The sequence below is a fragment of the Danio rerio genome, chromosome 4 (genome assembly GCF_052040795.2).
Source record: "Danio rerio strain M-AB ecotype USA chromosome 4, GRCz13ab, whole genome shotgun sequence".
NCBI classification, from domain to species: domain Eukaryota; kingdom Metazoa; phylum Chordata; class Actinopteri; order Cypriniformes; family Danionidae; genus Danio; species Danio rerio.
In genome coordinates, this window is record NC_141024.2 from 37,010,402 (window position 1) to 37,023,269 (window position 12,868).

Here is a 12,868-nt window from a genome sequence, read left to right on the forward strand (position 1 = left end):
GAGTGTTCATGAGTCCAGTCTACAGTGATAAAAGTAACACTGAAAATAAACTATATATATATATATATATATATATATATATATATATATATATATATATATACTGCTCAAACAATAAAGGGAACACTAAAATAACACATCCTAGATCTGAATGACTGAAATATTATTATTAAATACTTTGTTCTTTACACAGTTGAATGTGCTGACAACTAAATCACACAGACATGATCACTGGAAATCAAATGTATTTACCTATGGAGGACTGGATTAGGAGTCACACTCAAAGCTGTAATGAGTTGCAGGAATTGCTGACACACTCAGACACATAAGATCCAGCATTGTCTTGCATTAGGAGGAATCCAGGGCCAACCACACCAGCATATGGTCTCACAAGGAGTCATAGGATCTCATCTCACTACCTAATGGCAGTCAGGCTACCTCATGGTGTTGTACCATGGTGTTGGGTTGCAACCCCCACCTGTAGACATTGGGCCCTTAAACAACCCTCATACCCTCATAAAAAGAAAATATCTCCTTTTTATTGATTGATTGATTGATTGAAACTACATTAAACTTAACCTGTATTTCCCCATTCATGTGACTGTAATGAATTATTGAACAGATTATCAATAACTAATCAGAGAGCATTTTACTGAGCTCAGTGTAAAGTTTACTGTTTAGGCCTACAGTAAATGTAATATTATAGGCATGTCTGTGGCGAGATGGCAATACTGTGTCTAAAATTACACTATTTCTCTAATCAGAAAACAAACACAATTATCCAAGAGCGACACTGTGTTAGATTTGAGCAAATACACATCGACAAATGTCCTATTCAGCTGGAGGAGCACAGGGATTTACAGGTATTTGAGTTATTTTCCAGGATAAACTGTAAAGCAAATGAAGTAGATTATTAAATAAGTACAAATGTTGTTTATGTGAGTAAAAAGTAAAAAAAAATTGTTAAATATGTTTAGAAATGATGAAATAAATGAGCAAATAAGGAAAAAGAACACTGCCGCCGCGTCCCCATGCAGTAATATAATGTATCAGCGATCTCGGAGGGGGACGATATGGCCAGCTAAAGATTTTCTGTTAACCCTCTGGGGTCGAAGACCGGTATACGCGTTTTGACCTGTGGTAGCGTCAAACTGCTGAAATGAACTTGAATAACACTTTCAGTTTTGATCGTACAGATAAGATCAATACATCAATCAAATCTGTTATGTGTCTACTTTTTGTTGTGTACATTCACAACAATAACAAACGTGTGTGCTTTTGCAAAATAAGGAAAACAAACAGTGTAGGCATTCTGTCTTTTCTCTCCCTGTGAACTGCTTTTAGAAATGCATCAGTAAAATGTGCTAAAACTCTGCGAATACAAAACGCACACAGATGAGACATATGTATGTTGAAAACAAACATTGCTTGATAAAGTAATCAGTGTGAAACCAATGCTATGTCTAGTTTCTCAGTCTGATCTCATTAGTTTTAATGCGACCACGCCCACGAGGCATTGTTATTACAAGCGTCTGAAGACACGTGGAGACTGTGGTCAGAAAAACACGTCATCAAAATGAAAAGAAACTCGGCAAATAGTCAACAAAGATGATGATTTCTGATATCTATATAAAGCTTAATATGTCTACTTTTGCATTAACCAATTCAAGTCGAAAACAAATGATCTCTGTTTATGTAATCCGTATGAAAGTAAGGATTCTCCTATATCGCCTCATTACAGCAGCGTGGTCACACCTCTCAGTAAGCGCGCTTCATATGTAAATCCAGATGTGAAAACAGCGGAGGTAAAGGACCAGTGGCAAAGAGAGCTAAAGTACACAAGAAGTACTCTGAGTTAGCTCAGTAATGAGAGTAATGTTGGTCTGTGTCATTCCGACAAACTAATAGATGAAGATGTAGCCTTCAACTTCACAAAATGTTTAAAACGCTACAAAAGTGGACCAAGTAATCTTGCGTCTGTCAGTCTCCACTGATGTCAAGAAGAAGGCCAGTTGTTACAGTAAAATACTGCCTATTTTCCTGCGCTGCTCCCAATCACAAGATACCTGTCTGCATGGCTACATTTCTAAGTGTCCTTTGTAAGTTTATTCTTTAAATAATTACTGTGAATACCGAATGAGAGGATGATCACTTGTGCCAAAAGATGCTGTGATGCGCGCGACTGTTTAAAAGATTTCATTATCGCACATGGTGTTGTTTTTCACCTGCTTTCTTTTGCTCAGTTATTTTTGTTAATATGGATTAATTATCATTCTTTAAAATAACATTGCTCTAATATGAGATTACCAAAACTAACTCAGAATCTTATTATTATAATTCAGACTTTGTATATACTATTCCATATATTATAATGTAATGTTTTTTAACCAATTTAAGATGTTTGACAATGTTAAGATAATATGTTGCATTTCAGCAGTTTTTTTTTTTTTTACTTATTTATAAACTATTTATAGACAAATTTAAATAAAAACTATCCTGGGTTTGAAGAATATTGTTTTCCTGGACTTCACTGAGCTCAAGTAATAGTTTAATATAAAAAATTGTGAATGAACTTGACTGTTCATGTCTTAAATAATAATGTCAAATAACCAACATTTCTCAAAATGGATAAATCTAATTTTGCAACAAAACTCTTCATTTCCAAAAAAAAAAAAAAATAAATGGGATGTCCCGATCCGATATTGATATCGGAAATTCGTCCAATATAAGTCCAAAAAACTATATCAGACTGCGTTAAAAATATAACGCAAATATTATATAAGATATAAGCAGTCCAATACTCTCTAAACTCCGTTACAGCTATTCTATCCAGCAGCGTCCAGAGCCAGCGTGCAAAGCCCACGCGATCACAACACTGCTTGCTAGCAAACTCTCTAAGGTTTAACATGCTCTGTACACTAAGTAAGTTATGGTGTATTACGATAGAAATCTATTGTGACTGTAGCACACGCTGACGCTAGCAACAACGGCACATCTCTAACATCACTGGTTTATTTACTTCACGTCATGCGATCTTTACATTGTTTTGCATAAGGCTGCTAAGTAACATAAGGCACAAAATGGCGATGTAGCACACATCGTGCGAGCCTCAATTCGGTCATGGCATATCGTGGTTCATCCATGGCATATCCAGTTTATACCTAATTCATCACCAGCGCTTCCCACACATAAGACTTTACCTCAGCGGCCCGGTTCTGTGTGCATGAGAAAAGTCTCCGCCACAGACTCGTGGGCTCTGCTGCTGCAGCAGACCCACAGAGACGCGCTGGACACCTACTCTGACTTTAGCTTTGAGAAGAGCGCGAGGACACGTGGGAAAAAAGCCTACAATACATTATCTTTTTCCCGGACATGTCCTCTATTTGGGACTTAAAAATTGCAGTCAGCCAAGATTTCTAAATCGCCGAACATGTCCCGGATTCTGCTTTCTTTAGCTGCGTTTCTACATTATTTTATACGCAAACCTTCAATCTCAATCTCTCAGCAGCACCAAGACTAGAGAGGGAGCAGATCTGACCTGTCAGTGGTGCACATGGATAGTAGGAGTGAAATAGTGGATTTATTATTCTTTGTTTTATTTTTTTACTTGAACACTCTGAAAGGAACAGTGTCATGTAAAATGCTAAACATTTTTGTTGTTTTCATTGTCTGTTAAGTAAGAATAAGAAATCATTATGTTGCTGAGGGCCATTACAGTTTAAAATAAAGAATGGTATTACTTTTGGGGCAGAAGGAAAATTTAATTAGAGACATTCCCATGTTTAACTCTTCTTTAAAAAGCCCAGAAAGATAAAGTGCTCTGATAAACAGTGTCAGCTTTGCACATCAGTTTGCAGTTCTCTTTATTTATATTGTCTAGTTTTCCCATGTGGGCAGTAGGGTGGAATCTGTGCAAATATAATGAATTTTGATAAATAAAATTATTCTTAAAAGTCACATTATTTCAAGTGCTGTGGAGAAAAGGTGTTTCAATCCAGCATCTGCAAGTATTTTTATGTTAAATATAATATGTGCAATATATATTATTATAAAATTAATAATGTTTGGGAACATTGATACAGCCATAATCTTCTTATGATACAAACAGATGAAATAGCTCTGATCATGTAAATGTTTGTACTAACCATACTGCACATTTTTAACTTAACAATAACTTATTTCTGCTGCCCAGTGTGAAAGATATTTTTAGCTCTACTGGATCCAAAATTTATCAAAAATCTGTGTGTGAAATTGAAATTTTGGACACTAAACCGTTAGCAGTTGTTCCATTAACAATTTTTTGTCAGCTCTCAGCAGTTTCTATTATTTGCTGATGGTAAAAAAATGAACTGAAGTGACCTTTAATTAGCATTTTGCACTTTAAAAATGTATTTTTGTTTATTCAATTAAGATATTTTTCAGGGTCTTAATATTTATTCTTTAATTCTTTTTATATATTCTTATGTAAAAGTTTCACATTTATGCAACCAATAGTTAATAAACTGGTTGTTTTTTCCATACTTACTGTTGCTGACTTCTTCTCAGTTTGATCTAGCCGTTCATACATTTGACTCAACAAAATAGATAAAAATAACGTATTCATAATTTGTGCTGATATCGGATTTATATCGTTATCGGACTGATAGCTGCAATATCGGTATCGTATTGGAAGTTAAAATGTTGTATCGGGACATCCCTAGTAGATTTGCTATGTGTAAATTTAAAAGTTTGCAGAGTTTTATAGAGTGTATTGATTCTCACAAGTGTATCTCCAGTTATTTTGTGTGATTTAATATATTTTAAATAAACTGCAAACAAAAAAATATATAAACTTTCCTCTGATTCCTTCTTGAAACTCTTCCTTCCTAGTCACATACCTGTCTGATGGCTCATTATGCAGCTCATTATGCAGGTCTTTGTCTTCAGGTGTGACTCACTGCATAATAAATGATAGTTCACGCATAAACCAATAAACCAATTTCACTCAAAAAGTGACTTAGAAATTTTAAATCATTATATTGTTTTCTGTGAGCAAGTGAACAAGATGATTCTCACATCAGTTTGAAGCAAAAACACTACCAGACTACCAGATCCAGTTCTCAAAAGTCTTGTGCACAAATGTTCTCTGTGTGTTTCACGGCCTTGTTTCAGTGACTTAAAAATTTTAGTTTTTCACTAACCACTAGGGATGTAACAATATTGTAAATACCGTCATACCGCAATAGTAATTTTTTTCAATATTACCGTAGGTGCATGAAGTTTGCTTAGGCGAATGAAGCGAACGGGAGGTAGCAGGAACTACAATTTCCATCAGCCTAGGCGTGGCCATCATCCTTTGCGGTCTGTTGTCACTACAGATCCAGTAATGCTGAAATGGAGTGTGCTGCTAGTAGCGGGGAAGAAAAAGAGCTGGAAATGATCGAACCTAAAGTGGGTTTTAAATCGGACGTGTGGAAGCATATCGGTTTCTTTCTAAAAAGATACGAAAAGGAGAAAAGGTGACAGACAAAGAAAAAAACAGTATGCAGGCACTGCCAGACTGTGGTAAAATATAAGTCGGGGAATACGACTAAAAACAGTCATGGGGACTGCAGAACACAGCACACTTGTTAGATAAATGCAGACATTGACTTGTACCGCAAAGAGACCTCTATCTCACACATGGCTTGTCCTCTTAAGTGGTGGAAAGACAAAGCACAACGTTACCCACTGCTGTCAACCTTGGTTAAATCATATCTCTATAGAGGTTTTTTTTTTTCTGTTGCAGGGGACATTGTAAATACCCAGAGATCCCAGCTTTTACCAGATTATAGTTAAATGATAATTTTCCTTAAAAACCCATCTCTATCTAAGTGAGTGAGTGATTAAATGTTGAATGTGAAGATTTTTTAACAATACTAAATTGAAACTTTATTTTTTTATATACGGTTTAATAGTTTTTTGTTATTAAAATTGAAAAATTTAAGTTCCTGTTTCGAAACTTACAGATAGATGGCTAATTTGTATGTCATTGATATGTACAGTGCTAAGGTAAATAAACACTTTTGGCACTTTTTTCGAGTCTTTTTATTAGTTTTGTTTTTTCCTGTAAATTATTCAATAAATATCGTACCGTGAAATTCTGATACCGTTACATCCCTAATAACCACGCATAAACGTTTCTTTCTCAAAAACACAAACACATACAAACATGCTGCTTAGGTATTATTGTAGCCCAACTTGTGCTATTTACAGTGTTATCACACTTTAGCCATTAATATGTTTTTAAGGCACTGAAAACAACACAAATGTCAGTGCAAGTCAAAACTTCTCCAGAGCCCCAAAACACCTTCAGACCCCAGAGGGTTAAAGCAGGGCAGTGATTCACTAAACTGATCTGAGTCTTCAGTGCAGACTGATGTGTGTCTTCTGTGATCAATGAATGAATACTCACAGAGCTCTTCTGCAGTTTCTCACAGCTGCTATCAGTCTCCGTCTTCCCTCATCTGATGTGTTGAATTTATTAGAGTCTAACTCATCCAGCGGCTCCTCTGACATCTCAATCATGTAGGAGATTGTTGAGCAGTGAGCAGGAGAGAGTTTCTCCTCTGAGTGTTTGTCTGATTTTACAAACTCCTGAATCTCTCTGGCCAGAGTCTGATCTTTCACCTCCAGCAGACAGAGGAACAGATTGATGGATCTTTCAGCTGAGAGAGGGTCATCTCTCTTGATCTTGTCTTTAATGTACTGTGTGGTTCTCCTGATGCTCTCGGAGCTCTTCTCTGTGTGTGTCAGCAGATCCTGAAAGAGTCTCTGATTGGACTCTAGTGAGACGCCCAGCAGGAACCGCAGGAACAGATCCAGATGACCATTACTACTCCTGACAGCTTTATATACTGCTGAACTGAGCAGATCATACAGAGGCTTCTCAGAGCTGGACTGTAGATGTTGATCATATGAATATCCTAAAATCACCCTCAGCGGTACTCTGTTCTCTGTTAAATGGCAGTAAAACACAAAGAAAGCAGCCAGAAACTCCTGAAAGCTGAGATGGATGAAGCTGTAGACTTTCCTCTGATGAATCACAGATTCCTCCTTGAAGATCTCAGTGCAGATCCCAGAATACACTGAGGCGTCAGTGACGTCTACGCCGCTCTCAATCAGGTCCTCCTCATAGAACATCACATTGCCCTTCATCAGCTGTCTGAAAGCCACTTCAGCAAGTTTGAGGATCACTCCTCTGTTGGACTGCAGGAGTTTCTCTGGATCTCTCTCTTCATACTTCTGCTTCCTCATGTTGATCTGAATCAGCAAGAAGTGGATGTACATCTCAGTCAGAGTTTGAGGAATTTCTGCACTCACATCTTCTTCCAGGAGTTTCTGAAGCACAGTGGAGGAGATCCAGCAGAAGACGGGTATGTGGCACATGATCTGCAGGCTTCTTGCTCTTCTGATGTGGGAGATGATTCTGCTGGCTTGATGCTCGTCGCTGATTCTCTTCCTGAAATATTCCTCCTTCTGAGGCTCAGTGAATCCCTGAATCTCTGTCAGACGGCTGATGTATCTGGAGGGGATCAGATGGGCTGCTGCTGGTCTGGAGGTGATCCAGATGAGAGCAGATGGAAGGAGATCTCCTTTCAGAAGGCTCCACATCAAAACAGCCACTGATGAAGTTTCAGTCACAGCACAAACTTTCTCCTCATCTGAAAAGTTGAGTGTGATTCTGCTTTCATCCAGACCATCAAAGATGAACACAACTCTACACTGCTCATAAATCTTGGGCTCCAGATCTTCAAGTTCAGGATGAAAGTCCAGCAGAAGGCTGTGAAGACTGTACTGATGATCTCTGATCAAGTTCAGCTCTCGAAATGGAAGCACAAACATGAAATCTACATCCTGATGGTCTTTTCCCTCGGCCCAGTCCAGAATGAACTTCTGCACAGAGACGGTTTTTCCGATTCCAGCGATGCCTTTAGTGAGAACAGTCTTGATCTGGGCTTTCTCCTTCTTGATCTTCTCCTCATGTCCTGCTCCAGCTGAGGCTTTAAAGATGTCATTGCAGTAGACTGGAGTGTGTTGTGAGGGTTTTGTTCTGGCTCTTTTCTCCATATGTAAAACCTCATGTTCTTCATTCACTCCTTCACTCTCTCCTTCTATGATGTAGAGCTGTGTGTAGATCCTGTTCAGGAGGGTTTGAGTCTCTCCATGGTTGATTCCCTCAAATATTCTCTCATACTTGTTCTTCATGCTGGTTTTGTGCTGCTCTTTGACTCTCTGAAGTTCATCATGTTCTGGTTGAAGTGAATCCTGCTGCAGGTCTCCAGTCTGATCATCTCTATCCACACTGCAGTAACAACAACAACACAAAGAATCAATAAGTGTGAGTGTAAGGGTGCTTTCACACCTGTAAAATTCAGTTGTCCCGAAACAGAGATTACAATTGTTAAATTGCTGCTCTTTGCTCTTGGCGCGGTTCGCTTTCACACTGCAAAGTTTCTAATCGGACCAAAAGAGCTAAAACAAGTCACGTGCGAGTAAACTCTCCTTACATTGGTTGGTCAGAGTGTCAGGGTTTATTTTGCAGCGTCCCGCTAAGCTGTTAGGAGAGGTGGTGGTTTGGTGGTTATTGACAGGATGCGCACGCGCGACATGTCTGAAGAGAGACGCGGTGGGGAGGGGTGAGAAGGGTGCGCGACGATGCCTATTTGAGGACTGGGAGGGAGACGCAAGATTACCGGGAGATCATCACTCGTATGCGGGCATCTGGAGACTCGCGAAACTTCCCACCATACTCATAATTCTCTCTTCATATAGCCGTAAGCCTATTACATATCCAAAAAACACTGTGATATAACCACGCTCGGATCGGATCGATTTCTCACTGCAATCGAACCGCTCCAGGGTTCGTTTCAATCGAGCCGAGACCACCTCATTCAAGCGATCTCGGAGCAATTACTTTGGCGCGTAACAGAGCGCGATTGCCCTGTTCACATATGCCAAACGAACCGCGCTAACTGGGCAAACGAGATACGTTCCGAAACAAAAGTGTAGGTGTGAAAGCACCCTAAAGATTCTCTAGTAAAGCCATGTGTGTTTTCACTGAAACAACAGAGGCACAATACACAGATTTAATCCAGAACCAAACTACAGTAATACAGAAACTGTCCCAGATCAGCAAGAACCGGCTTCAGTCTTCAAATCATTCTCATAGCTCTGTTGTGAAGCACTTAAAACACAACACACTGATCACTTTAAACACCACACACTGATCACTTTAAACACCACACACTGATCACTTTAAACACCACACACTGATCACTTTAAACACCACACACTGATCACTTTAAACACCACACACTGATCACACTGATCACTGTAAACACCACACTCTGATCACACTGATCACTTTAAACACCACACACTGATCACTTTAAACACCACACACTGATCACTTTAAACACCACACACTGATCACTGTAAACACCACACACTGATCACTTTAAACACCACACACTGATTACTTTAAACACCACACACACTGATTACTTTAAACAGCACACACTGATCACTTTAAACACCACACACACTGATCACTTTAAACACCACACACTGATCACTTTAAAAACCACACACGCTGATCATGTTAACATCATACATTGATCACATTAAACACAACACACTGATCACTTTAAACACCACACACACTGATTACTTTAAACACCACACACTGATCACTTTAAACACCACACACACTGATCACTTTAAACACCACACACTGATCACTTTAAACACCACACACTGATCACTTTAAACACCACACACTGATCACTTTAAACACCACACACTGATCATTTTAAACACCACACACACTGATCACGTTAACATCATACACTGATCTCATTAAACACCACACATTGATCACTTTAAACACCACACACTGGTCACTTTAAACAACACACACACACTGATTAGCTGCTGTAGTGTGTAATGTGGTAATGCGGTTTCTTTTACTGAATAATTTTCTGTTGTCATGTTCCTCTGAATCCTGTATTCTGCTGTCTGTAGTCATGAGGGTTGTTGTGATCTTATAGTTGTTAAATGTTTTACCATTAATAAGATAATGATTCTCTGTCATCTCTGCTGTCTTAATCTTTCTGACTGAATATAGTTTTTGATTCACATGATAATCTCCAGATCATACAAGCATCTTAGGGTTCAGGATTTCAGTAACAGCGCTGTAACATTGATGCACTTTATTAAGACAATAATAAAGAGAAGATCTGAATACAGTTTCATCCTAAATCAATATCTCTCTTGCCCATAATTATTTATCAGGTGAAATGTGGCAGGGCTTGACAATAAGGGCTGCCCGAAGGCCCGGGGCCAGCATGCGAGACGCTCTGGACAATATACATAATAGTTACTGGCCCGATCGGGCCAGTGCTGCCTTGTCACTAAAGTTTAATTTGGCTGAGACCAAATTAACAAATTTTGTCAATTGTGTGCAAATACAGGGTGCTTTCGCTCCCAGAGGTTTGTTTCGAAACCAGTCTCATTTGCCCAGTAAGCGCGGTTCGTCTAGCATGTGAATCCGGCAATCACCCTCAGGTCCGCATCAAATTAATTTGTCTGAGATCGCCAGGATGAGGTGGCCTCGGTTCAATTGAGCAGATTGATTGTAGTGAAAAAACAAAACGATACAACGAACTAACAAACCAGGCTGTATCACAGTGTATGATGAATGTGTAATATCCACGTATGGCTATATGAAGAGAGAATGATGAGCAGGGCAGGATGTTATTTCTACCGGTAAATGTACATTTCATGTCCAATGCAAAAGTAAAAGCATGTTGAAATATTACAGAGGGCTCTTTGAAAAATTGACTGAATTTAATCTTACAATATGTTGTATTAGGCCTGCTCTTTTGTTCATTTCTGTACTGACACCTTGAAAGAAAGATCCACATTCTTCTGCTTCATGATCTGACTGTTGTGATGAGAAATGCACCCCTGCAGAAAAATGCATGCACCACCTTTATAGGCTTTAAGCTGCATTTTTAATCTACATTTTACAAAAAAATCAAAGGCCATAATTGATTAAAACACAGTCTTATGTGAATATTACGTTGATGCATCAAGTAAGAACAAGAAGTGAAATGCATTTTAGATCTAGGTTTACAAATAAAAGAAAAAAACTAAATATTGACTGTGCTATAGACTGATGTAATGAGCCTGTTTCTAAACTTAGGCATTTTCAACTACACCACACATTAAACAATTCACTTTAATTTATAATTAATAAATAGATTAATTCAATAGATATATTTTTACAATACTTGACAACTGAAATGAGGCCATGTATGAGAAAGTCTGACCGCTCTGATTTATATTTGGTGATGATGTCTTTGGGTGTCAAAATTAAAGTGCACATTTTTGCTTACAATATATATGTAGATTTTTTTCCAAGTTTAGTTTCACCAATTGTAAACAAATCGTTTTTAAATTGCCAGTTGTATTTAAAGAAAAGTTATGCTGAACAAAGTGTGTGTATACAATTATGTTTGGCTTTTGACACTAAGAAATAGCTATTAAATTTTTTTTGGGGTGGGGCCAGTGAAAATTTTGGCAGGGCAAGTAAAAATCTCACCACTGGCCTGATCGAGCCACTAGAAAAAAATCCTTAGCCTTGAACCCCGTGTGGTGTTTGTCTCACAGAACTTGTTCATTCATCTTGTCTAAAATCTTTCTTATTATCACAAACCCTTTGCTGACTATTGTAAAAGCCTGTAAACTCACTCTACTAACTCTAAATGTTTGAGTATTAACACTTTAATCACTTAATACTACTTCAGTACTTTACTAAATGTCTTGACTGGACTGTGAGAATAAAGTGTAATAATGTCTGATCTTCTAGAAACACAGGATCATATAAATGCTGCAGTGTAATCATGTGTGTGTAGAGATGATCTACCTGACAGCAGGTCGTGTGTTTTCACTCTTAAAATATATTCGTTCAGCCTTAGACCGGTCACTCTTCATAGACACACAGCTGGGCTCTGCTTCTGCTCTCTTCTGTTGAATTGAACTAAAACAGAGAAGATTAAAGTTCAGCGCTGCACACACTGCACAAACCTGATATTAATTATTCTTCATTTACAAAAACACTTAAATTAATTTCCTTTATATTTGAACAGAAACTGTCTGAATGTGGAAAATATCAGCAAACACAGATCAAGACTCATTTCTAGTAGAGAAAGCCCAGCAGAAATGCAGCACTATTAGAGCAGATTAGAGCTGAAACTAATCATCAAATCACTGAATAAAGTCCACAGTGTAGGTGTGGGAGGAGCTTAATCATTCAGGCTTGTCAATCATCATCACATGACTATATAAGCAGCAGTATAAACTGCACTGTGTCAGCTGACTGTTATTCCCGCCTCCAGCAGCTCCCCTTATCCTCCTCCTCATCACTCAGTCTTCAGAAGGTCACTCATTGGGGGTTTGTCTGCAGAGCTCCAGTCCAGACTTTGAGAACAGCAAGACAAGTTCATTTACCATCATCTATCATGACTGAATGAGCAGGAGAACTCGAGAAACATCAATTCTAGAAACCAAATGTGTTGATCAGCAGCATCTATGAGGCCAACACAACATGATGATGACTGCGCTTCAGTGAAAACAGACTCAGATCAGAGGAATGGCTGATCAGTACAGCACAGAAACAGCAGGGGAAAGTGTGCAGGAAAAGCCCTTTATGGCAGGAGATCGGGAACACTTTAGTTTAGCTCACAATTCATACTATTAACTACCGGCTTATTATCTGTGTATTGTGAACATATGAACTGCTCATTAGTAGTCATACAGTATGATCTTATTGTGGATCCCTAAC

The 12,868-nt window shown here is 38.4% G+C and overlaps 2 protein-coding genes and 1 long non-coding RNA gene across 19 annotated transcripts in view; all 3 read right to left on the bottom strand.

The window, feature by feature from the left end:
- The window catches only part of LOC148680292 (uncharacterized), a 790,608-nt gene that overhangs the window by 514,038 nt on the left and 263,702 nt on the right, over positions 1–12,868 (bottom strand). The gene's annotated exons all lie outside the window — the stretch shown is intronic.
- The window catches only part of LOC141381693 (uncharacterized), an 835,171-nt gene that overhangs the window by 144,296 nt on the left and 678,007 nt on the right, over positions 1–12,868 (bottom strand). The window lies entirely within an intron of this gene.
- LOC108183843 (protein NLRC3-like) overlaps positions 1–12,868 on the bottom strand; it is a 40,564-nt gene that overhangs the window by 26,217 nt on the left and 1,479 nt on the right. For 11 of the 17 annotated variants that reach the window (XM_087245783.1, XM_087245786.1, XM_087245787.1 and 8 more), the window contains 2 exons: positions 11,951–12,064; positions 6,434–8,323 (listed from right to left, as the gene is read on the bottom strand). In XM_087245783.1, coding sequence (XP_087101909.1) covers positions 6,434–8,323; positions 11,951–12,064 — 2,004 coding nt within the window. Of the gene's footprint in view, positions 1–136; positions 8,324–11,950; positions 12,065–12,868 lie in introns of those variants that run through there. The other 6 variants (XM_087245795.2, XM_087245794.2, XM_087245790.2 and 3 more) reach the window with 2 other exon arrangements.